The sequence below is a fragment of the Anarrhichthys ocellatus genome, unplaced genomic scaffold (assembly GCF_004355925.1).
Source record: "Anarrhichthys ocellatus isolate YVR2014 unplaced genomic scaffold, GSC_Weel_1.0 scaffold11, whole genome shotgun sequence".
In the NCBI taxonomy this organism is placed as follows: domain Eukaryota; kingdom Metazoa; phylum Chordata; class Actinopteri; order Perciformes; family Anarhichadidae; genus Anarrhichthys; species Anarrhichthys ocellatus.
Window position 1 is genome coordinate 5499096 of NW_022280041.1, and position 23692 is coordinate 5522787.

A 23692-nucleotide genomic window follows, 5' to 3' on the forward strand; every position below is an offset into this window, starting at 1 on the left:
AGATCACAGCTGCTCGTAGAAGGTAACTGAGCTTCTTCAGTTATCATTTTTTGAGTTTGACTCAAAAAACGTTTCATGGTATAAATCAATGATTAGCTTAAAATAACTGCAGATCCCTAATGAATAACATTCACTTGAACTTAAGGATGGCCGGGTAGAATCTGGTGGTCAAAAGTCAGAGACACTGTGAACTCACAAAACACATTTTTGGCCATAACTCAAGAATTCATGTGCAAATGACGACAGTGTAAATGCATATATATATATTTTTTTTTTACTTTTTAAAAAATATCTATGGGTTCGCTCAGTTGTAACACAAACTGTAATGCGGAACATCATTGACCATTCATTATCTCGATTAACAAGTTTTAACTTCCAAAAAGTTAATTGTTCTGTCAAATCTCTCCACACTTAAAAAAGTCATAGTATACTACAGTATGTCGAAAAAAGTCATTAAAAAGTCAGAGTATAGCCCTGACCTCCAGAGACCCATCCTCCGGAGTCAGCCAGGTCGTCCTCATGCTTCTCCTGGAGAGCTTCCAAAAAAGTGTTGTCTTTATTGTACTTCTCTACGACAATTTTGCTATTCTAAATTCAATAAAAAAAATTTAAAAAAGTAACCTAAAGCACCAGTAGGTCGTCTTGTCTTCTTAGCATCTTTCTTGCTTACCGGCTCGTATCACAAAAACAACTTCCACCATCCTTCTGTGCATACTGTCTGTCAGTTTATTATTATTTTTTATAAATCAGGAAGATATGATTTTTTTTATGTAACAGCCTGTACAACGCAACATACAGAAAACAAATTAAGAACACAATACAAATAAAATTGTACAAAGCAGCACTGGGCTGTAAATAACCCATATAATCATATTTTTCACATTTTCTTTTTTGATTGGAAGTTTTTCCTTCTGCCAAACCCCGTAGATCCTCCGCCAGTCAGATCACAGCTGCTCTTCGAAGGCGACTCAGCTTCTTCAATTACATTTTCTTTTTGAGTTTGACTCATCAAAACTGTGCCTTGAAAAATGTTGGGGGTTTCATGTTCGTGTGTCGCAGGTTTATCAAATAGGCATCAGAACTGAGAACTGTGAAAAAGATACGCTTTGGAAAGCTATTCACATACAATCAATCATTAGGTGGATGTTCTTGGGATTAAGTAAAACCCTCATACAAACATTTGACTAATGAAAATCAATGATGTTAGTCGACATGACAGAACTGAAGAGCCGTAATGAGTAACATTCACATGTAAACACCAGCTCAGGTGGTGGGATGCAGATAGAAACTACATGTCGTCGGCTCCGGACGTCCCGCCGGGTAAACGGAGTCGGACATGACTGATGGATCCATCAGAGTGGAGGCGAGAGTGGATCTGGCGTAAACGATGACGGGGAAGTGAAACAGCGGGAGTGATGTGGGAAAACCACTTAAACCTTTTGGCTTCAGTTCATTCAACATTTTACGAGTTCAACATTATGGGATATTCGCTTTCTTGCCAATACTTTGCCAGATGAGAAGATTGACACCACTCACACGTGAGAGTGGCATCAATCTCATCTTACTCTGCAAGAAAGGGAATAATCTAATTTCTTAAAAATGTTTAACTTTTATTTTCCCCCCCTTTGTCCTGTATCAAAAACTACCACGTCTAAAAGTAAATATCTGTATTCTTAAATATCTTCTGATGTGTCCCCTCTGGTGAAACAATCAGGCTTGAACGTCACTTGCCATTCGTCATCTCAATGCACAACTTTTAGATTTCCCCCAAAAATGTACATTTTTTTCTGTCAAATCTTCCAGTTTTCTCCACAGCTTAAAGCCTGTGAATGTTTTCCATTTGACAAGACGGGTCACACGTGTTGCTGGGCCACGATAGAAACGCAACAGGGACTGATAAAGTAGCCGGACTGCTAATGCGGAGACACAAAAGAGAAATCAACATACAGTCGTACACGTGTAAACATTTTTTTCTTCCTCCAGTTTTTTAAAATCTTCCCCCACTAAAGAAGTCACGATCACTCTTGGGTTCATTCTCAGATTCAAGTGTGTCTCTTTTTCTTTTACATTTTTTTTACCCACGTTTCAGTCTTTTTCAGTGATAGTCCTTTAACGTGCAGGTTGGCAGGGGACAGCTCCTCCCAAATTAAAAAAAAAAAACACTGACCAGAGTAGAGGTGATAAGTGATACAAAAATAAGTGCCAAAAGATAAAGAAAAAAATGAGCTGTTTGTGTGTGAAAAATATGTTGGGAATGGGGGAAAAATAAATGTGGCAAAGAAAACCAACCCTAAATGTAGCGAATGAACAAACGTGTTGTTTCGAGTCAATGAGAAGTTAGTTTAAAAATCGCCCACGAGTGTCCAAAACATAAAGTGCAGGCAGTGTCCGTCGTTCTTTGAAACCGCCGTAGCCCCCGGCCTTTAAAAGAGTCCAAGAGCAAACAACCGAAAAAAACAACAAAATAAACAAAAATAATGCTGAATTGTCAACAATCCACGGTTGGAACAGCTGGATTCCAGAGGAGTCTCTCTCTCAAGGCAGGGGTTTGGATTTGGTTGTCAGTTTATTGAAAGTACGAGGAGCGCCACACAGACCCTCCACATTTCCACCCGAATGCCTCCCCCTGTCGCTCCAGTTACTCGATCCGGATGAGCAGTCCGTAGAGGAGCGTGCCGCCCTGCTCCTTCGTGATCCATTCGATCTCCGAGTTGCTGAAGCGAGGGTCCAGGGGCTCGCTGTGGCCAAGAGTCTGCGGCCCCACCTTGTAGGAGCCTGGACGCACGCACACCTGGAATCCCACCTGAGCCTGGTGGCTGCGGTCAGAACGGGGGTCCCGAAATCTGCGTGAGGAGAAGGAGAACGATCAGTAAGTGCTCTCTCCCCCCCCTTCTCCAGACAGGGAGGTGGAAACGTACCAGATGTAGCAGTGATTTTGTGAATCAGGTGGACTTACTGCACTTTGGGGGCAAAGATCTCCATGCCGGAGTAGCGCATAGTGGGGGAGAGCCGCACTCTGGGGACCTCCCTGCCGGGGGCGCTGTTCTCCTCTGGCTCGCTGTAGCCATTCGGCCCCTCCGCCTTCACCGGGGACACCGAGAAGATAGACGACGTCCCTGCAACAACAAAATGACGTTGGAAGTAAAGACAACTTACAGAAAGCTAATGGTTGCATTGCAACTAGTGGCACCTCGCGAGTGACGGAGGAATCATCAATGCTTTCGCTGCTAGCTTAAGTTTGCGAACATTTCAATCAATTGTGAAAAACAAGGGTATGACATAGAGTGTGTGTCTTTGTCGTTTTCCTACCAGGCAGCAGCTGGCTGTGGTCCAGCGTGCGCCGCAGGGCTCCGACACTGGTGCCGTGGTACGCGATGTGCCACTTCTTCAGTGCATTAGAAACCTCACAGTGGGGCTTGATCCTGCACAAAGAGGAAACACTTATATAGACAACGCTGCGCAAATGTATTACGATATACAGTAGTTTGAGATCTGACTGAGGAATCGTCGTCTCACCTGAGGGCGAAGCGGCACCATCCAAAGGGCAGGGCGTAGTCCCGGGGCGGTTCTCCTCTCTTGTAATAAGCCTCGTCACCCCGAAGCTTGTGGCAGGACTCACAGTAGCAAAGGTTGTACTTCGCTTCTTCGTTAAAATAGCCATCTTATGAGCGGCGGTGGAGGAGACAAAGGTTGCGATTGTTAAGATGGTTTTAGATCTGAAACAAAGATCACGGCAGAAAGGCCTCGGGTGAATCTCACCTGGTAGAGTGAGCAGGTCCTTGAAGCGTGAGCACAGTGCCTGGTATTCACACGTCTTGTTGGGGTTGACTTCTGGAGGGGGCGTCCAGCACACACTCTCTTTGATTCCTGCATGTAGAAACAAAACAAAAAGGTCAAACGCAGGAAATAGAGAACGAACAGAACCGAAATGAAAAGATGAACTATAGTTAGCGCCTCTGCAGACAAGTCAAGTTGCACTTTGCATCCATGTCTGTGCAAAATGTCATCGCTGTATTATTTCATCGCGTCAGACATTTGTGTGAAATTGTCATAATTAGCATATGAATCTGATCTGTGGCCCTGCTTGACAAACACTGCTTCTATTATTATTCATAGCTATTTTTATTACCATCATTGCTTTTATTATATAACATTACGACATATTATAATATCAAATATTTATGACATTATTATGACCTACTATACAATTTTATGGCATACATTTAAATACCCTTTTAAAGACATTTTATGATATACTATATTATGACTTTTTATGACACGATTATATTTTATGGCATCCTTTACTATGAATGTCATACCATGACATACCATGCTATCATTTATTTGTTACATACTTTTTATGGCACACTATGACTTGCCAATGACATATTTATTACTGTAACTTTGTTATGCCATTTGTATGACATACTATACTAAAATATTGTTTCTGAAAAAACACTATTTTATGACATTTAAATCATATTTTGACACATAATATACCATCACTTAATGTGGCATACTATAGCAGATATGATTTTTTTGGAATATTATAACATGACTTTTTGTGACATTCAATACTATGACATCTTTTATGACATACTACACAATGGTATTTTTATGACGTACTATTCTATGACTTTTTGTTATATTTTTTGTGACATACTATAGTGTAATATGACATTATGACATTTTCTTACAAAATGTAATTTTTCATAATAGTTTTTGACGTGCTATGTAACTACTTATACATTTCCCTTTCATGACATTTTATGTAAAACTTTATTTATGACGTACTATATGATGACCTTTTAATGAATGTTTTTGTGACATACTATCCTATCAGTTTTTTATTACTTTGTTTATGGCATACTATGCTATGACATTTGTAAAAACTTTCTAAAAGACATTTAGGACGTTTGGACCATATTTTAAGAAATTCCTTCAAGGACTTCCTGAGACTTTGCCTTCAGGAGAATGTGACTGACGTGAGGAATCGGACGAACACCTCCCAAACATAAAGCCTCTAACCACAGCTGTCACAGCCACGGAAGGAACAGAAACCTTCGTCTTCTTACCGTCAACCATGTCCGCCTTCTCCATGTCGCCCTGACAACGTGTCTCACCGCTCTCTCCACCAACAGCTGGCACGTTGTTTGTTACTATAGTAACCTGCCATGGTGACACAACATTCATTAGCATATCATGTCGGGGTTCTTAGTGATAATTATTAACCGATTAGTCAAATCGCCAGAACATGTTATTTTAGATAATTCTTTAACCGTTAAATTCATTCATCAGGCAGAAACGTCAAACATCAAAGTGGCTGTTTCTCTGTGTGTGTGTGTGTGTGTGTGTGCATCTGTAGGTCTGACCTGTTCACACTGGCCATAGAGGTCGATAAAGGGGTAGCAGGGTGAAGGAATGTCCTGCACCGCCACACCCTGGTCCATGCCGTTGACGTAGAGGTGGAGACAACTGTTGGCGTCCACCAGCAGACCCAACACCGTCCCCTCTGGACAAGTGTCCAGATTAGGGCCGTAGTTTTCACATATCTAAAGAGGGGGGGGAAGGAAAAGAGTGATTAGTGGAAAGACACAAAAGAGGAGTCGGCGAGTGAGAGAAAAATGACATAAGATCAATGTGACTGATGTTAGTGAGAACACACAAATCCATAGAAAGCATGACAGACAGATGAGTGGGTTTAAGTAAGTGTGTGTGTGTGTGTGTGTGTGTGTACCTTTAGGGAGTTGTGGAAGACAGAGTCTCTCTGCAGCAGCCAGGCGGAGCGTTTCAGACAACACGCTGTGGAGGGGAAGTTGAGCCGGTCGGGCGAGTGACCTATGACCCCCAACGACAGCGACGACGTCCATAACGGGTTCAGACGGTCGATTTGAAACTGGTGACAAAAGAGAGGCCGTTGACAGACTGGAACGGTCACAGCCTAAAATACCTGGTGGTCGTATTCTGTATATATATTACACTAGTATGGTATTGTATATAGTATGATGACGCACAAACATGATCACCTGGACCTGGACAGTTGTGTTACCTGGAACAGCTGCTGGCGAGCCAGCGGTTGGGCGGTGACCAGCAGGCCCTGGTTATAGCTGGATACTCTGGCTGCCGTCAGGTTCTGGTTGGACAGCTGGATGTTTTTGCCGTGGTTTTCCAGGAACGCCATAACGGTCGGCACTAACGCGCACGGCTCGGTCTCGACCTGGAGGTGACACGGTAGAGTTTCTCAGGAAATCCGACGATGCAGTGAAAAACGCTTGTTGTTAACAGACAGGCTTCTACCTCTTTGACGGGGGTGCTGTCCTCCTCTCCTTCGCTGCAGCTGTCTGAGGAGAGCGATGGCGCCTTGACGCTTTCCATGTCCTCCATCAATGAAGAGCTCACGATGGACACCGCTGTTATCCGCCCATACAGGTCCAAAACAGCATAAACATTCTGCAAGAGAGGTGCTGAATGGCAGCGTGGGGCCAAGTAGCTGTGTACTGTAGATCTGTGTGTGTGTGTGTGTGTACCTTGGCTACTGCAGTCGCTGCAGGTCCCATGTCTTCTCCATCAATGAAGATGTGCATGGTGTCGTCACTGCACCTCTTCACACCCACGCGGTTCCCAACCTAAGAAACAGTAATATTCAGGTGAGCAAGGCACTGAACCCCTAACTGCTCGGGGCTCTGTGCAGCACCGACCCATCATTCCGACGTCGCTCCACAAATCAAGACAATATACATATATGTAAATAAATGCTTGTTTGTGTCCTTATTTGCGGAGCGTTTTTTTTGACTAAGTGCTTTGGAAATAGTTTTAAATGAAAACAAAATCAAAAAAGATAGAAGGATAAGCGAGAAGAAGTAGTTATTATGATTAGAAACAGAGAAAAGAGGATAGTCTGAGTTTTAAGACGCGATGCTGATTTCTGTGAGTCACTTCTTTTTCAGACTGACAATCCCAAAGCTCTGACAACATCCTTAAATCGGGGCTTTTAAGCAGCCAGAGGGGCTCTGTCAATTAGTCTGAGACAGAAAAAAAGAGATCCTTGAGGGTTTCTACTCCAACTGTGCTCACAGAGCAGCAGGGAGATGCAGCTTACCGTCAGCCGGTCCAGTGAACAGCCGTAGTTCTGGCGCTGCAGCACACCGTTGCGACGGACCTCGGAGCCGCAGAGCAGCCAGGTGACCTTGGTGCGGAGCTGCGGGAGGGAGGGGGAGAGACCCGACAGCGGGCAGGACGGCAGCTCCGGAGGCGCCAGCGTGGTCAGACCGACGTGCAGCGAACCGCACCACTGCTCGTCCACTTCGTCAATCCTCACCTGCAGAGGACAGAGTTAGCAACACCAGGAAAGGAAAACATAAATCATTTCTATTGTAGAAAACTGTATTTATGATACATGCAGACATAAGTATGCAAGAGGATATTGTGTACATTATCGTTTTTAAATCACACGGTAGTTAGCAGGTTCATTCTCAGAGCATTTCCTGATAAATTGGAGGCTCGCGTCCTTCTTTACCTCAAACAGCTCGTCTGCTTTGAGTTCCTTCGCACTGAACACAATGCCGTGAGCGTAACCTCCAACTCTGACGCCCTGGCAGCCGTCGCCGAGCAGAACCACGTTCTTGCCGTGTTTACTGTGGAGTCGATGGGCAACGCCAGCTGCTAAACAGAAACACAGGAGAGAAGACACATGGAGATGAGGCTCTGAGGACAACGGATAAAGTGATACATTTTGTCTTTACTCCCTTTCTTCTAATCAAAGCATTTTTGAAAAAGTAGAATTCCATACGACTATATAATAGTTTTAAAAGAAATTGTATTTTACAGACTTTTCATACAATCCCAAAGCTTCAGATCTGAAAATGATCGCTCTATATTTTTTTGTGTTTTTTAAGGCTTTGCAGGCCTGAGCAGGGACCCTGATGTTTACCTGGTGAGTGGATGGGGAAGCTTTTCTCCGTGATGTTGCTGGTACAGAGGCTGTTGTCCAGCGGGCCTGAGGAGCTGGTGATGGACACCTGAACACACTGACCATACAGGTCGATCACGGCATACACCTCTGAGAGAGAGAGAGATGGAGAGAGACACGGATGAAGCATGAGGTCATCATACGGAACCTAAACTGATACCAGCAGTATTCACATCTCTGACTTCACTAATCTTTACCTGGTGGCAGGCCGGTGCAGGCGACCCCTTGATCCACACCGTTGATGTAATAATGGAGGTCGCCGCTGGCTGAGCGCATCATACCAATGCGAGAGCCTGTGGTCAGGGAGTCTAGGTCACAACCGTAATTGTTGCGCATTGTGTTACCATCCTGCATGATGGCCGTTCCACTAAAGAAAAAGGACGAAGACAACGAAAAGTTTTGAATTAATGATCTGAACTTCCACAAACATTTCATTTTTTTTTTAGGTCAGGTGAATATCAAAGCCACATAGATTGATTCCTTTTGTTTATGTTTTTTTCCCCATAATTATTTTGGATTAATAAAGATATTGCTGATTAAGCTTTAGAGTATCAACATAGCCTTCTACCTCAGCATCCAAGTGTCATAGTCGATATCAGTCATAGTGTTGGGAAACTCAAGCTCATCTGGCCTGATGGCTGTCACTCCTGGACACAGAGGGGGGAGGAGAAAATCTGTGGTGATTACACATGGAATATATTTACAAAGAGATCAACGTTAGGTTACACATACAGTAGCTTTTCATTGGTATTTTTGCTATTTAACTTATTTACATGACAAAAAAAAAGGGATAGAAAATCAAGAGTTGACACAACAGAAACATTTCACCTGCTTCAATTGAACCCGACCAGCGGTCCACCATCTTCTGAATGATGATTTCGAAGAGCTCTCCATCTCGAAGGCACCTACGAGGAGGTAACAGTTTGTTGTTTACTCGTGGGAGAAGGAACTGAGAAATGCTGATAGTATATTATAGTTTATAACTTTGTCTACACCCGTTTACCTGTAAACACCATGTCAGTCTGATCATTACCTGGCTCCTTGTGCTTACTGTTACATTTCTCATCATCAGTTTATGATCCATAGACGGGACTTGATTTGCTAAAAGTTATTGTCATTTTGTTTCCTCACCTGTTGGAAATGACAATAGCATCGTTGAACTCGCTGCGGCAGTTCTGACGCAGGGCGGTGCGCCCCCCATTGGTGATGACGGCATTGGTGCCGTGCAGGTGGTGGAAACGCAGGTCGTTGGTGGTGCTGGCCCCTCCTACCGAGCAGGGGCTCCCGGGGGACATGGCCATGGGGCACTCTGAGCTGTCCTCTGGGAGAGGCAGGAGGTCCACTGACAAGAAAAAGGAAATAGATAGAAGTTCATATCGTCTAAAGGGAAATCTCAGTTATTTTAGTATCTTTAACTGTTTAAAATGGAGTTTGTGTTCCTCCCTCTCTCACCCATGTCGTCCATGATGGTGGCCTGAGCAGCCTGGCCATAGAGGTCCACCACGGCATAGACACTGGGAGGGACGTTCCAGGCTGCCGGGCCCTGAGCCACACCGTTCACAAAGAAGTGGAGGCTGCCGTCTTCTTTTCGCACGACACCAACTGTATCGCCTGCCTGCAAGAGAGGAAACAGAGGCGGGAAAGGGTTAAAGGAGGAAGGAGGACAGAGGGTGACGGGTATAAACGGTGGGAGTGACAGCAGCGGAGTAATAAAACACAAATATCACTCACCTTGAGCCGGTCCAGGTTGTGTCCGTACTCATCCAGTATTGTTGTTCCGTTGTGCATTACGCCGTTCCCCGTCATCATCCACGTCCCTGGAAAACAATAACGCAGAAAAACGTTGTTTTTTTTTTGTTTTTTTTACAGTAAATACAGTTGTGCAACTTTTTTTTTCATCAGGTATCTCACAAATGAGACAAAATACCCACTTCTACAAAGTATGTATATTTTACCTGAGCGCAGGTTGGTCATGGTGGAGGGCAGCTGCAGGTATGCAGGGTTATGTGTTGTGACACCAATCTCGATGGAACCCGCCCACTTGTCCACCATCTTATCGATACGGACCTGGAACACCTCGTTGGAGCGCAGCGGCCGGCTGCTCAGGACCACACCGTGGTTGAAGTCATCAGTCGCACTGTGAAAGCAGTTTCTTGTGTGAAGCAAACTAAATAAAGTCAAAATCAAGCATGTAAAGAGTAAGAAAGCCTGTAGTTAACTCACTGTGGCCGCAGCGCTGTCCTGCCGTCACTGATGATGGCGGCCTTCTGGCCACAGTTGGGATGGAAGAGCAGCCGGTCGGGCCCCTCCGAGTCTGGAGTGACGGAGAGAGCCGGCCTGGGCCGCCCGACATCAGGCGATAAAGCCCTCATGATGGCGTTGTTGCGTCTGAGGCGGTCACTGTGGTTGTGGTTGTGCACTATGGTGACTTTGACGGCCATGCCGTAGAGGTCGACCACGCCGTAGACCACGCCGGGGGTCTGGGCTGCCGCAACACCTGGGGGAGAGAAACAGTCTCACTTACAGTATGGCCAACGTGTGTTTGTACATATTGATTATAAGTGTAAAGGTACATCTTCTGCAGTCAATTCAGTCATTAATTCTGTATATTTTGCAATAAGTCAACAGTAGATTGTTAATGTTGTGAAGCGTCATGGAATAACAATCTAAAAATCAAAAAACACTTCACTTGACCCCTTCCTTATGTTCTGAGCTGATTTATAACCATCATCATGATAACACTGAGACCCGCATGAAGCGCCTCACCTTGGTCGATGCCGTTGATGTAGAAATGGAGCGCTCCACTGGCTTTGCGCATCAACCCTATGTGATCTCCCTCCTAAATGTGGACGATAGTAATTGATGGAGATCAGAGAAACGGACACACTTAGGTGTGTCAGTAGGCGGCAGACTGAAATGTGTGTGTGTGTGTGTGTGTGTGTGTGTGTGTGTGTGCGTGCATTGGTACAAACCTGAAGTTCATCGAGGCTGAATTCACAGTATTCCCTGCGGGTTCCTTTCCCGTTGGTCAGTATCCCGCAGCCACTCATCATGATTGTACCTAACATACGCAGCCAGGTTAATGTCATCCATGTCACAATGAACTGCTTTATATTTGTATGAACTGTGTGTGCATCTCTGTGTGAGTGTTACCTGAGCGCAGATTGGTCATAGTTGCAGGATAGTCCAGGTTGTTGGGATTGTGTGTGGTCACACCGATCTCTATTGAGCCTGACCACTTGTCCACCAGCTTATCAATGCGGATCTGAAGATATAACAGAAATACATTTTTTGGTCAGATATTCTGTGAAGTATTATTTCAGTATCACCTGCCTCTACTCAACTAATAACAATGACACTACAGTAAATAAGTCAGTTCATGCACAAACGTGTCGTCGTGTGGTCGTAAACACCTCAAACATCTCGTTGTGTCGGAGCGGCCGGTTGGTCATCACCACACCGTTGTTGAACTCGTCCAGCGGTCTCCTCCGCTCCGCCGTCTTGTTGTTGTTGCTCAGTTTGATCAGCGTGCCGCATTTCTCGTGGAACAGCAGCGCGTCATTGGTGGTCATTGCGCCGATGACGGCCGCCAGCCCGACCCCTCCGTTACCGGCAGGACTGTTGTTGGTATTTTCACCTTCTCCAGGACCACCTCCTCCTGTTGTCCCTGTTCCACTGTCGCTGCTGACTGCACCTCCTCCGCTGCTGCTCCCCCTGTCATTTCTGGAAGAGGAGTCAGATCCTGAATTTCCTACTCCACCTCCTGCTCCTCCTCCGCCTCCACCATCTTCCCCTCCGCCCTCATCCTCGGAGCGATAAAAAGATACTATTGCGTTGTTGAACACGTCAAAGAGCTGGTGCTCCGTTAGAACTGAGGAGAAAAGGAAGAGGAGGTTGTCAAATCCGGGTCCGTGTTGCATAAGGTCCATCAACTGATATTAGAAGGACTTTCTTACCCGTGTCCGGCTCCAGGTTGTTGGGGAACTTGTCTGGTCTGGTGTGACTGCAGCTAAGCTCAGGCACTGTGAACGGGAAAAAAACGGTGAAAATAACAAATCCCAGATAACAGGTTGGAAAAAAGAACCATATAGATAAAAAAAAAAAAAAAAGCCCCCTACCTTCATCTCCATTCATCATTCCATTCATTGCTGCGACATTCATCAGTGCCGTGATCCCCCCATCCTCCCGACTCCCACACACCACATCCTCTTCTTCCTCCTCCTCCTCCTCCTCCTCATCCTCATCCTCTACCTCCTCGTCCTGCTCTATTGTCTCTTTCTCCGTCGAGGCCGGCGGCGGCTCACAGCTCACCACCGTCACCTGAGTGCACTTGCCGTACAGGTCCACCACTGCCCAGAGCTTGGGCGGCAAGCCGCTGGCGGCCGCACCGCAGTCCTGCCCGTTTACCCAGAGGTGAAGCTCGCCGCGGGAGCTGCGCTGAATGCCCACGCGGTCGCCCTCGGCTAGCTGATCGAGGTCACGGCCGTACTCCTCCAGAACCGAGCGCCCGTCGCGCAGCACCGAGCAGCCCGACACGATCCAGGAGCCGCCCTTGAGGCCCGTGGCGCTGCTGGGAAAGTCCAGCGCGGCGGGGTCCAGCGCCGTCACCCCGATCTCGATGGATCCGCTCCACGAGTTCACCTGAGGGGAAAGTAGGGGAAAGATCAGTCTGTAATATGTCACAGATAATGACACATCATGGCCAAAAACCTGAAGTTAAGTCCTGCATTTTCTTACACACAAAGCGTTACATTTGTAATGGTATAAAATAAATTAAAAGATATAAACCTTGTGGCAACTACGATAAGTTGTCACAAAACAGCTGCCAGCAGCAGTCACAAAAGGTGTGGAAGCTTCTAAGCGGTGATGTTAGGGGAGTGAGGCACTGTGCTAAAAACTGCAGGTAGACATCCATGGAAAACAAAGTGTGCCTTGTCGTATGATCCATCTTGTTATTTTTAGTCTGTCAGCGAAGAGCGTAGCTCAGGGAGCGCTCCTTTGAAAATAAAGCAGGACAGTATGAACACACAGTGACACACAAGAAACAAAACACTGAACTATGTGTGCTAAATGTAGTGGCAATGGTTATATGTCTCGCAGTAGGCAAATAACACCATTATTACCTTGCAATACTGTGTGAAGAAAAATGAAAAAAATCACCCGGGTCAATCTAATTTATTCCTCATCTCTCAGTGCACCAGCCCCCAACTTCCAAAATTAGACGTCCAATGCATATTGATGCAGAAAGGCAGTCGCGTGCACACGCTGTACTATATTTAGACCAGGCACAGGAGACCAGGTTTAAGAACAAAATAGACACTTGGGGTCATATTAGCAAGTGTGTTTTTCGTTTATTCAGTTGACCATGAAAACAGAAGACTGTAAGCAGTGTCTAATATACACCTCATCCTTTGTCATGTTGGCCAGTCACCTGACAAAGACCCGAAAAGTCAAAACGTTTCCTTTTTTTTTTTGGGTCCAATAAAGTTTTGGAAGCTTTCATCCAATGTGCAGATTCTCAAAATGTTTGATTGAATTAATGATTGTGTTACTCAACTAGAAGTGGAGTGAATTACAATTCCTCAGCTACTTGAGTTGCCAGATGGCGGTCACAGCTAACGTCCCTCTCTCTCCTTCATCATGTCTAGTTTCCACCGCGTCGTGACTGAAACAACGACAAGAGGTTAGATGATGATTTAACCTATGCACGCGAGGCAAAGCTTTACCTCCACGATCTTGCCTCTCTGAGGCTTCAAGACTGCAAAACTCCTTTCGTCTTTGCACGACATTGGAATCATATCACATAACACGCAGCCTCCATTTCTTCCCAGAAACACAGAACTCAGCATCAGCTCACAATAATGTGATACTTTATTGATCTCCGGGGGGGTGAATTCTACATTTCATGCGTTTTGCCTCCATGATGTGGACGACAAGAGTGCCGTGTCAGCTTGTAGAGCGGAGTCAGTGCAGCCGGTGGAGATTCATAGCCTCGCTTAAAAGACATTTCAGCCTCGCAGATGCTTGCCGACACAGGGGCACGAACTGACGTCATCCGACTGAGGAGTGATCTCCCGGCTCGCTGCACTCCACCTGCCCCCCCCCCGGAGAACAACATCCAACAAAAAAGCCATGCAGTTTGCTCCTCAAAAGGAAGAGAATTACGTCAAAAGTAATCGGAAACTTCCGTCGGCCAGTCTCCCTTTTCCGGTTTGTTCCCTGGTGCTCCACAGGACTCCAGTGAAAGTTGTTAGAAATCCTCCCCGATGAAGAGACCTGGAGCATAACATTAGTGCCACACCAGCTCCTGGGATGATTTTCTGCAGCTCACGCCCGAGCCGAGGAATAATGAAGGAAGATTTCCTCCGAGACAAAATCATTTTGAAAATATTTCTATATTGCCTCCTCTCCTTCGTCTGCACCCATGGTGTCTTCCTCTGCTCCGTGGCAGGTGCTATGTGAGGCAGTGTGCTACGAAAGCCCGGGTATCTGGGTTAACAGATTTAGTAGTAACTCAGCCTGACCGGGTCGCTGTGCGGAGGAGACAGACAGCTCCTTGCCTCGCTCATTCACTTATGTAACAGCAGCCTGTGGGTGTCTGCCTCTCTCTCTCTCTCTCTGAAGACCAACTACTACAGGATGCAAGCAGAGTATGACCACTGCACAGCTTTTATAAAGAATTAAAAATGAATTGCATCAAAAGCAGAGAAACACTGCGAGGACTATACAGCGTTCTCATCTAGCAGAGCATGAACACAGCCGGACTCTGTGTAGGGGGACAGGTGAATACAGTTCTCACATTAATAAGCTACATTATTTGGAATAAATTGACATTTTAACAGCTACCATATAAAATACTGACACCAGCCTTCAACACAATTCAAAAATATTTAGCTTACTATGATATTAGATAAAGAAAAACAGCAAATCCTCCCACCTGAAAAGATGGAACTACAGAAAGTTATCAATTAAAACGATGAATCTACTACCAAAGTAAGTCACCGGTTATTTTTGTAGCATGGTGATACAAGCTACAGTACAGCTACATTGAAGCGCCTCCAATTTTAATTACTAATACGCACAATATGGGATATTCCACTATTCATTTTGTAGACCACAGCTTCATACAAAACCCCAAACCACTGACAGCGCCCAACTTCGGGCTAAACTGTTTGTCCAATAAATCACTCCATTTGCTCGTTGTGTTGCACTCATTTTTCCAAACATCCACTATAGCTCAGCAGACGGGATGGGCAGTCATTCCAATCCGATTGCTCCGTGATGGAAAAGTATTGATTTTCAAACAGGCAATGCATTGTCATGTCAGAGCATTGGGTTGTTTATGAGAGCCCTCATCAGGCTGAGTGCACCACATGGGACGGATACTGGTTTACATACAGGAGGTGCGATTCAACCACATGTTTGACTTTACTGGCTTTTGCTCTGTCTCATCATGCTGGATGTTCTTAACAACTAACTGTACAGCTTGGCCGTGTGTGTGTGTGTGGCCCAGTTGGCACGGGCAGAAGCTCAAGAGCTGCCATGTTGTTGACAAGCTCCAGTAGGGTTGCAGACTGCAGAGGCGAAAGCCATTAGCACAGACAAGCTCTCCTACACTGATAACAGACAAGATGTAAACACTGTGCATAAGCATCGGTGTGATACGGAGAGGCCCGAGTCATAGCAGAACACACCAATAGCCATAGATAGATAAGCACTTGTGTTTAAGTGACATGAAAGCTACACATTTGAGGGCATTTGTAGAAGTATGTATGGAAGAATTGAATGTGCTTTTATCACACCACCCGACATTAAAAATAAACAACTTTAAGCATACTTAAAGGGAAGACTTGAGAAGCATTTTAGGTCATGAGATCCTTTACGGAAAGCAAGACATTGTACATTGGTTTGATAACCGAATGAGTGAGAGTGAGACACCTGTACTTTAAGATGTACTGATCGCTGGAAAGAATGCAATCAACATATAAAACGGAGCCTCTTAAACAATGGATGTACGTATAATAAAGGGTATAGTTGTGGTGGAAAATATGAAATCTTTCCCAGAAGTGAGGGATGGATCACCTTCCCTGGAAAGAGGACGCCATCATATCTAGAGCTGCATGAATCGGAGGACAGCGATGGACACAGTAGAGTAAGAAATGTCTCTACTTGGTTCCCATAATGAGGGACAAATGAGTTCAATGAAAGCAAATGTCCCAGCAATGAGAGAGGAAGAGAGTGTGTTTACAGATAACTGAGCAGGGATTAATGAGTGCTACCTTTTAGTGGTCAAACTCCTCGTGCATTAGGCTACACCATCACTGCTGGTAAGGTCTTAATATGGTGATTTAATGAAGATGCTGTAGACGACACTGGTGACTGATAGCGGTGTCTACTCGTACGCATTGGTGCCTCTTTAGGTTCACACATAGGCTTTGAGTCGCTAGAATAGCCCGAGCTGGTGTGAGCACTGCAGTATAGCAGGCTGACAGGCACCTACGACTGTCACGGACTCCTCCGAAACAAAAGTTATCAGAGCTAACGTCAAGTTAACACGCTTAGCTGAGCTCGAGTAGTGCAATAAACAGCAGCGAGTCCTTGTCAAACACACGAGAGAGCACCTTCCGTAAAAAGCTAGCCCCGGGGCTAGCTCCCGTTAGCCGAGTGATCCGTTTCACAAATCCCCCCACATACGAACGTGTTTATTTCTTTACGTCAGTCACTGATGAATCTCAGTGTGTGTAATGCATCACTAAACAACAGCCGTGGTCACTGTCAACCTTGTGAAACGCCCCGGATAGGATGAGCCTCTCACTGCGGACAGAGGCAGACCACCGGCCCGTCCTACTGCTCCCGCACTCCCGCTGCTCTCATCCCCGCGCAGGAGAAGCAGCAGCAGCTGCAGCGGGCCTGTTATTGTTGTTGTTTACCTTTTTGTCAATACGGACGGTGAAGACATCCCTGTCCCTCAGCGGCTCCTTGCTCAGCACCAGGCCGTGGTTGAACTCCTGCACTGGCTGGTTGCGCCGGGCGGTTCGGTTCGAGTTGGACAGGCCGATCAGCTTTCCGCTCCGCGGATGCAGCTCCGCCGCCATCTTCAGTGGGCGGCCAGTATTCACGACAGTCAGGGGTTTGCGACAGTTGCTACACGTTATGGCAGTCGGTAGATTACTGTAATCGATCCGATTTGGTTGCACCCTGCACCGCGCCCAGTTCTGTGTAAACTGTATCATGAAACAGCATGAAACCTATTTTATGTCGCAAAAAGACTCAATTTATCGTTCATTTTAAGCTTGACACTTGTTTAAATTTAACTTTAATATTTAAGCTTTATAGGAATTGTAGCAGTCATATTTTTGCAGTCGTATATTTATCATAAATCTGGGTTTTTTGTTTATATTTTTTGGCTTTAGTATAAATATAACTGAATGTTTGTTGAAGATTTGGGGATTTTTGAAAAGATTGTTTTCCCATTTCGTTTTGTTTCATGAATGTGTAGTTAAAATATTATTAATTATAGTAGTAATGATAATAATCAATGCCTTAAACGTTTCTGCAATAAAGAGGTGAAAATGTAAGCACATTTCCCGTCAATTTATCATAACTTTAAATATATTGCACGCATACACATAATATCTAGATATATTTTTAATGCACTGGAATATCTTGAAAGATTTAAATGATTTTGAGTCATTTGATGACTATTTGTTGTCAATATATTTCTTCCTTCTATGCTTAATCAACTTAAACAATGACCTTTACCAGACAAATGTAATATCTTTCAACTTTATGACCATTTAATGAAGGGGGGGGGGAAAGAACCTCAGACTGTCTGGCAGTGCAACAATTGTCCTTATTCTTTAAGATTATAGACGATCTTTCTTGGATCTTAAACAATATTTTAGATTATTTTGTGTGAATCTAGTGTTGTTTCATTGTTTAGATGGCATCATACACAGAGTGGGTGAAGTGACTCTAATATTATCTTTAACAATCCACTAGAGGGGGCAAAATCCATGTCTTAAATCTCAGCCTGACTCATACCCCACTCAGTATCTATTAAACGTTAGTGCTCCATCACAGTGTTTAAATCTCCTCAAAAGCACTATTGGGTTTTAATTTGCCCTAAATGCAGCAGTAAAATTAAAATCTGTGGATAGCCATATTAAGGAGAATCACATCTTATTTAGAAACAGACTGTTGCACGTACCAAGGTCACGAAACCTCTTACATTTCTCAGATTAATTAGCGTATTCTGTTAAAACGGGAGAGATCTATTAAACAACATATTAATATTTTATTTTAATTCTCCACATTTTAGAGGTTAATTGGTTCAAATACCACATTGAACTACAGATTGACTATTAGCAGACAATTTTTTTTGGTGTTAATTTCGACCCAAAGGCATCCACTGCAAACATCGAGTCCACATATTGAAGATGCATAGTTTCATGGTCTATGCAGGGCAGCTGTGAGATGAGATTGACATGTGTTTGACAGCTAAATCCAGGTCCAAATCCCTCCCTTGAACCTGGATCTTCTCCAGACAGCCTGTCAAGAACTGGGAGCCAACATCGTCCTCTTCCTCACCTGAAAAATGAAAAAGAGAAAGAAGACAACCCATGTGATCTTGTAATGCACTTCACCATGCTCCTTGTCTGGCCTAGTCAATGGATTTCCTTTATGAATGTATATATATAATTGTAACTGGTTGTTTTCTGGGGTTTAATCTAATTCATTTTGTTATTAATTTCTTTTATTGTGTGTTTTATTGTGTATTCCTCTTTCTGAACAGTAATCTAGGACCTTCAATTTTAAGATACACTGACGCTGAATGTACAGACACACGATTAAACGCTCATCATCGCTGTTTAATCTCACCTAGGAGACCTCCAACAGCAAGACGACCCTCTTTCCATGCGGTCAAATACCCGGGATGGCTCACTGGACTGGTGGGTAATGTAGTAGTCTTTGATTCATCCTCATCTTGAAGCACTTGCAGTGAATCTGTCTGAAAGATTATCACCAGTCTCTTGAAAGTGTCTTTCATGCAGATGTTTTCTTCGCCGAAAGTAAGTGTGACTTCCTGCAAATTCAAGAGAAGAGAAAGAAGAAATATAATAACTCTGTTTGTGGAGTGATAATGGTCTCCAATCTGCGTGTGTCTGCATGTGTGTCTGCATTATGCAAATGTTCATGTCAGCTATGAAGCCAATCTTACAGTGCCATGAGCAGTTTTAAACAAATGCTAGAAGTTGTCAGCAAATTGAGTTTGCCTCACGTCTGATTTATGTGCATACCTTTGTGTTATTATTGGCCACTAAAGCGAACATCAGCTCTTGCCCAGGAGCCTTGATGCTAAAAATGGTCCCATCCATCTTACTGAAATCTCCCCACAATTCAGTCTTGACCCCACGATCTGCTTCAATTGGGAAAACTGCAGAGGACAAATGCAACTCACAAAATGAATATAATCTGAATACAGATTAAAAGTATATTGCCACCCATGATGTTATGTCATGCAAGAATGCATTATCCAGGCCTGTTGGAAAGCTTGTTAGTAAATGAAATAACACTTGTCCAAATCTTTTATAATGGGGCACAATGTTTGCACCTGAGGTGTTGAAAATGGCAAATCCAGTGCCAGGGAAGTAGCTGCCAGGTTGGACGTTTTGATAGCAGGGCCAGAGCTCCTCCGCCTCGACCTCCCAGGGGACACTGAGGTTTAGCCAGCTGCCTTTCCGCACACAGCCATCCATGTGCGGCTCAAACTACGGCAAAGAACGACAACAATGCATTTAGTGAAATGAACCGCAAGACAAACAGTGAGCAGAAGAGCAGGTCGTTGGGGTCAGAAGTGTTCATTGATTGTTTATGGTTATCTTTCAGTGCACATTGTTTTTAAATGTCATGATGGGAAATGTTGGAAATCATTATATGAAGCAGACGTATACACTGTGGGGGAAGCAGGTGGATGCAAAATGGACAAAATAATAGCACAATAACTTCTGGAATCTATTAAACGAGACAGATAAAAGAAAAATGTAAAAGACTGTAAAGTAGCCAAGGGTGGATTAACAGGTTATACCGGAACAATCAGCTTTTCTTTGTCGACCAGGATCCCACCAAGGGCCAGTCGAAGTTCACCTGAAAGGACCTCGTTTGTCTCTTTGGACTGCATGCCAACCTCCATCCTATTGGAGCCATCCACCTCCAGAATCACAAATGGGTCTTGGTTGCTCACCTCCATCTTGGTGGCACCAGGAGCACAAGAAGAATTCAGACAAAACTGTATTGCTTTGCAGCACATGGTCACAATATACACATGCAAAATAACTAGTTTCCGGGCTCTGTGTTTTAAGACATCTACACTTACTATGTGCCATTTCCCGTCATTGAGCTTGGGGCCGCCCGCCACGCTGACGAGGCTGTTTCCTCTGCTGATCTGCATCAGGGGGATGCCGTCTTTCAGGGACAAAACAAACCAGTCCTCCCCGTTTTTGGTGTCCCCGTAGAAAACGGCACCTTCTGGGTCAAACGTCCGTAAATGAAAGGATGACTTGATACTGCAGAAACAGAACCCAGACGTCATATTCAAGGGAATGCTGGTCCACACAGAAGCTAAAGAAGATGATTCTCCCCATCTTTTATTACTTTTGTCTAAGGCTGCATTTTAAATCTCAATAGTGACCAAGAATATACACTGACAGAGCGGTAACAAGCAGGGATAGTTCTAGGAGCCTGCAGCTGGAGAAATGCAATACGAGGATGGGTTATATAATATTAATGTCATCAGAAATAAGGGGGCCAGGATCTTCCAGAATTCCTAACTATACCCTCTACTTGCTGCCACATAGTCTCCCCTGGCCTTTCATTCATCACATATTTTCAGTTGTCGATGTGAGGTTTCTGTGGTGCAGTGGTTTTGCTCCTGCTGACGTACCTCCTGATCTCACTGAGGTTTACTGCTGTGTGGATCAGTGGCCTCCAGATGTCTCTGTCCTGGCCGAGGTAGACGGTAGCCCCGCCTGATACTTCTTTCTGGAAGACACAATGTCAACATGAAATCATTACTTCAGCGCTTTCTTTCTTGCACAGCTCATATTCATCAAAACCTGCTTTTGTAATTTCTTGTCAGATATCTTGATTGGTTAGTGGTTGAAACTATATCAAACCAAGTCATGGTTTTAATTCAGTTATTGATTTAACTAAAAAACTTAATTATCTTTTAACAAGGGAGGTGAAAGTGGTAAGGAAGTGCAAAATCAATGTCAAGTCACTGACAAGCGAGCCATATGGCATCTTACTGCAGTATATCAATACACAATGGCTATTATGAAACTTAATGTGCAAAAAGTCAATGGGGTCAAAACAGCTGCTGGGTTTTGTGGTTATGTCGCTGATTTGTCCTCCCACAAACTGAGCAAAGTCCTAAGTCTAAATAAATTATTAGGTCATCTGGGATAGCCCTCTTCAACTGGCATCTGATTTGCATACAGTAAGAGTTAATTCGTGTTTCTTTAATATCGGCTTTTATATGACACTTTGTTTGTCCTCCATCTTTCATAAAAAACATAATTAATACAGATGATCCTTTAAAAACGTATTACAATATTATTTTAATTGCTTGAGAGGTCAGGTATTTCCAAATACCTATGACTGTGTGACCTTTTCCTAATTTTACATTAAGCAAAAACAATACCTTTTTTTTTTTTTTAGAGATTTATCAAAGCTACAAAATGCATAGATCATTTACATCATATTTAGGATTTCTGCTGTTTTTCAAATGCGTTTCTTTACTATTTGATAATGCCAATGGTTACACATGATCTTTAGACTGTCAGATAGATATTGATAAGAGCATCTTACCAGTTTACTACTCCTTCCAAGAATTGTAATGCATGTGAACATACCTTACCCCGTCTGCCCTCAACTCCCCACCCTAGAAGAGTGAGGCTCAACGAGAGCAGCAGTCCACCTGCCATTGCTTTACGAAACACAACCATCCTTCAGTGCATTCATTCACCCAGGCCTCCCAGTGCACAGTGTCCTCGCCCTTTTGGTGGTCTGCGAACTCCACGCTACCCTGAGGTGTCAGAGGTATGACGAGGAGCAGAGAGACACTTCAACAGTGTGTGGCGCAGGTGTGAGTGTGTGTGTGTGTGTGTGTGTGTGCTGGCACACTGTCCTGGGGTCCAGAGAGCAGATATGCCAGTGCAGGTTATCGATCCCCAGGAGGGGGTGCTTTTTGGCTGCATGGTTGTCACCAGATCTTTGCAAACATGTCGATGGGCGAAAGACACAGAGTGAGCTGCAGGTAAAAATACCGAAGATTGAAAGTTAGAAGTCGTTATATTATAAATAATTAAAAATTCAGAAACACATTTTTTTCATTATGTGTGCATTACGATCACGCTATAAATCTCCTGCCTTTGAGGTGATTCATGTAGAGTGGGCACTGCAGCCCGGGTGAGTGACCTTAGCCAGTTCACTGATGTGTGTTTACCCATTACACAGGAACCTTGATTCACCACGGCTGCTTCATGACTCGGTGTTTGTTGCAGAGTGAAGAGGAGAAAGAGACGAGAGGGGATGTGCCTCAAGTAACAAAACTCTTTTCCCCCCTCTTCTGCTGGCCGGATTCCGGTGACACGGTCTCCTTCCAGGAAGATTGTGATAACTGGGGAATACTGGGAAAAGTGTAAAACATACACAGAAAGGAACAATCAGTAAACGATCTGGTATTCAGCGGTTTGAAGTTAATCCGAAATGTCAAATCGCACCAAAATCTCTCGTGTGTGCACTCAAAGTCTGACAAACATCTACTGATTGTCATGGAGTGTGTGCAGATAAGCCTCATTTCCCCACCAGACTTGATGCGTTAGTAGGAAAAGCAAAGGTGTAAAACATAACATTAACAATGGCTGCAATTAATTTAGCTGGGTAAGTTTTGGGGTCCTTGTGTTGCCCATAATGGCCCATTGTCACATTTAAATAGAACAGAGCCATTGCTAATGATATAAGCTGTGAAAAAGATCCATCTCTTTGCAAGAAACTGCATTTATTATTGGCAAGAGAGCACTGTACCTTTAAATCCCAACCATGCCTGAGGCCATGAATGCACCATTTTTTTCTCCCCCACTCTTGACATTTTATGATGAATATTTTTGATAAATCTATTCAATTTCTGAAATGATTTCATTCATATTTAGTTTTCAATTCATCTCTTACATCATGTTTTGAGAGTGCAAAGATGGGTGTGAGTCACCAAGCCGACAGTTTCTGTTCAAACCACTGAGTGTCACTAGTGGGAAAGTGCTCATTCAAGGATGGTAAGAAATCGGCCCCCTGACTGCAGAGAGGAAGCTGTAATCAGCCTCTGGTTTACGTGTCGGCAACAAACTTTCAGGACAAAGTGCGTTTTTATGTATTTAGAATTTAAAAAAAACAACATAATATGTGCTGTGGTTAAAAGAAAACATCAGTGAATTAATTACCAAAGATACCAAAAACTATTCACCAGTGGAAACAGAGATGATATTGAATTAACGCTAAATACAGAGCGATAGAAGTATTCACCAATGGATCATGTGTTTAAAAGAAATGCAAAGGATGACCACAATATGTTCACTAAATGTTAAATGTATATTTTGCTCGAGAATTCACAGGGAGGATCAAACAGTGTGAAAACACATGGCTCATAGTAGGAACTCTAGATCAACG

At 44.1% G+C, this 23692-nt stretch overlaps 2 protein-coding genes across 4 annotated transcripts; both read right to left on the bottom strand.

The window, feature by feature from the left end:
- Nucleotides 1-467: 467 nt before the first annotated feature.
- Nucleotides 468-18146, bottom strand: neurl4 (neuralized E3 ubiquitin protein ligase 4). Of its 3 annotated transcripts, none has more exons than XM_031851601.1 (29): nucleotides 16900-18146; nucleotides 12088-12610; nucleotides 11926-11991; nucleotides 11383-11840; nucleotides 11123-11234; nucleotides 10942-11030; nucleotides 10736-10808; nucleotides 10193-10466; nucleotides 9925-10106; nucleotides 9701-9786; nucleotides 9422-9584; nucleotides 9101-9311; nucleotides 8798-8874; nucleotides 8538-8643; nucleotides 8167-8336; nucleotides 7931-8059; nucleotides 7517-7659; nucleotides 7100-7318; nucleotides 6528-6626; nucleotides 6298-6450; nucleotides 6050-6217; nucleotides 5738-5896; nucleotides 5373-5552; nucleotides 5076-5169; nucleotides 3760-3867; nucleotides 3517-3661; nucleotides 3310-3422; nucleotides 2957-3116; nucleotides 468-2843 (listed from the first exon to the last, which is right to left on the bottom strand). In XM_031851601.1, exons 1-29 carry the CDS (start codon nucleotides 17200-17202, stop codon nucleotides 2639-2641), a joined length of 4968 nt encoding a protein of 1655 aa, XP_031707461.1. In that variant the 5' UTR covers nucleotides 17203-18146; the 3' UTR covers nucleotides 468-2638. The 3 variants fall into 3 exon arrangements, with proteins under 3 accessions (XP_031707461.1, XP_031707460.1, XP_031707462.1); XM_031851600.1 differs by having other exon boundaries at nucleotides 7517-7662; XM_031851602.1 differs by having other exon boundaries at nucleotides 2639-2843; nucleotides 7517-7662; nucleotides 8538-8616.
- A 100-nt stretch (nucleotides 18147-18246) lies between these two features.
- On the bottom strand, nucleotides 18247-23616 carry shbg (sex hormone-binding globulin). Its single transcript, XM_031851604.1, has 8 exons — nucleotides 21883-23616; nucleotides 20913-21010; nucleotides 20346-20535; nucleotides 20058-20219; nucleotides 19584-19740; nucleotides 19270-19406; nucleotides 18851-19055; nucleotides 18247-18559 (listed from the first exon to the last, which is right to left on the bottom strand). Exons 1-8 carry the CDS (start codon nucleotides 21973-21975, stop codon nucleotides 18426-18428), a joined length of 1176 nt encoding a protein of 391 aa, XP_031707464.1. The 5' UTR covers nucleotides 21976-23616; the 3' UTR covers nucleotides 18247-18425.
- Nucleotides 23617-23692: the final 76 nt, after the last annotated feature.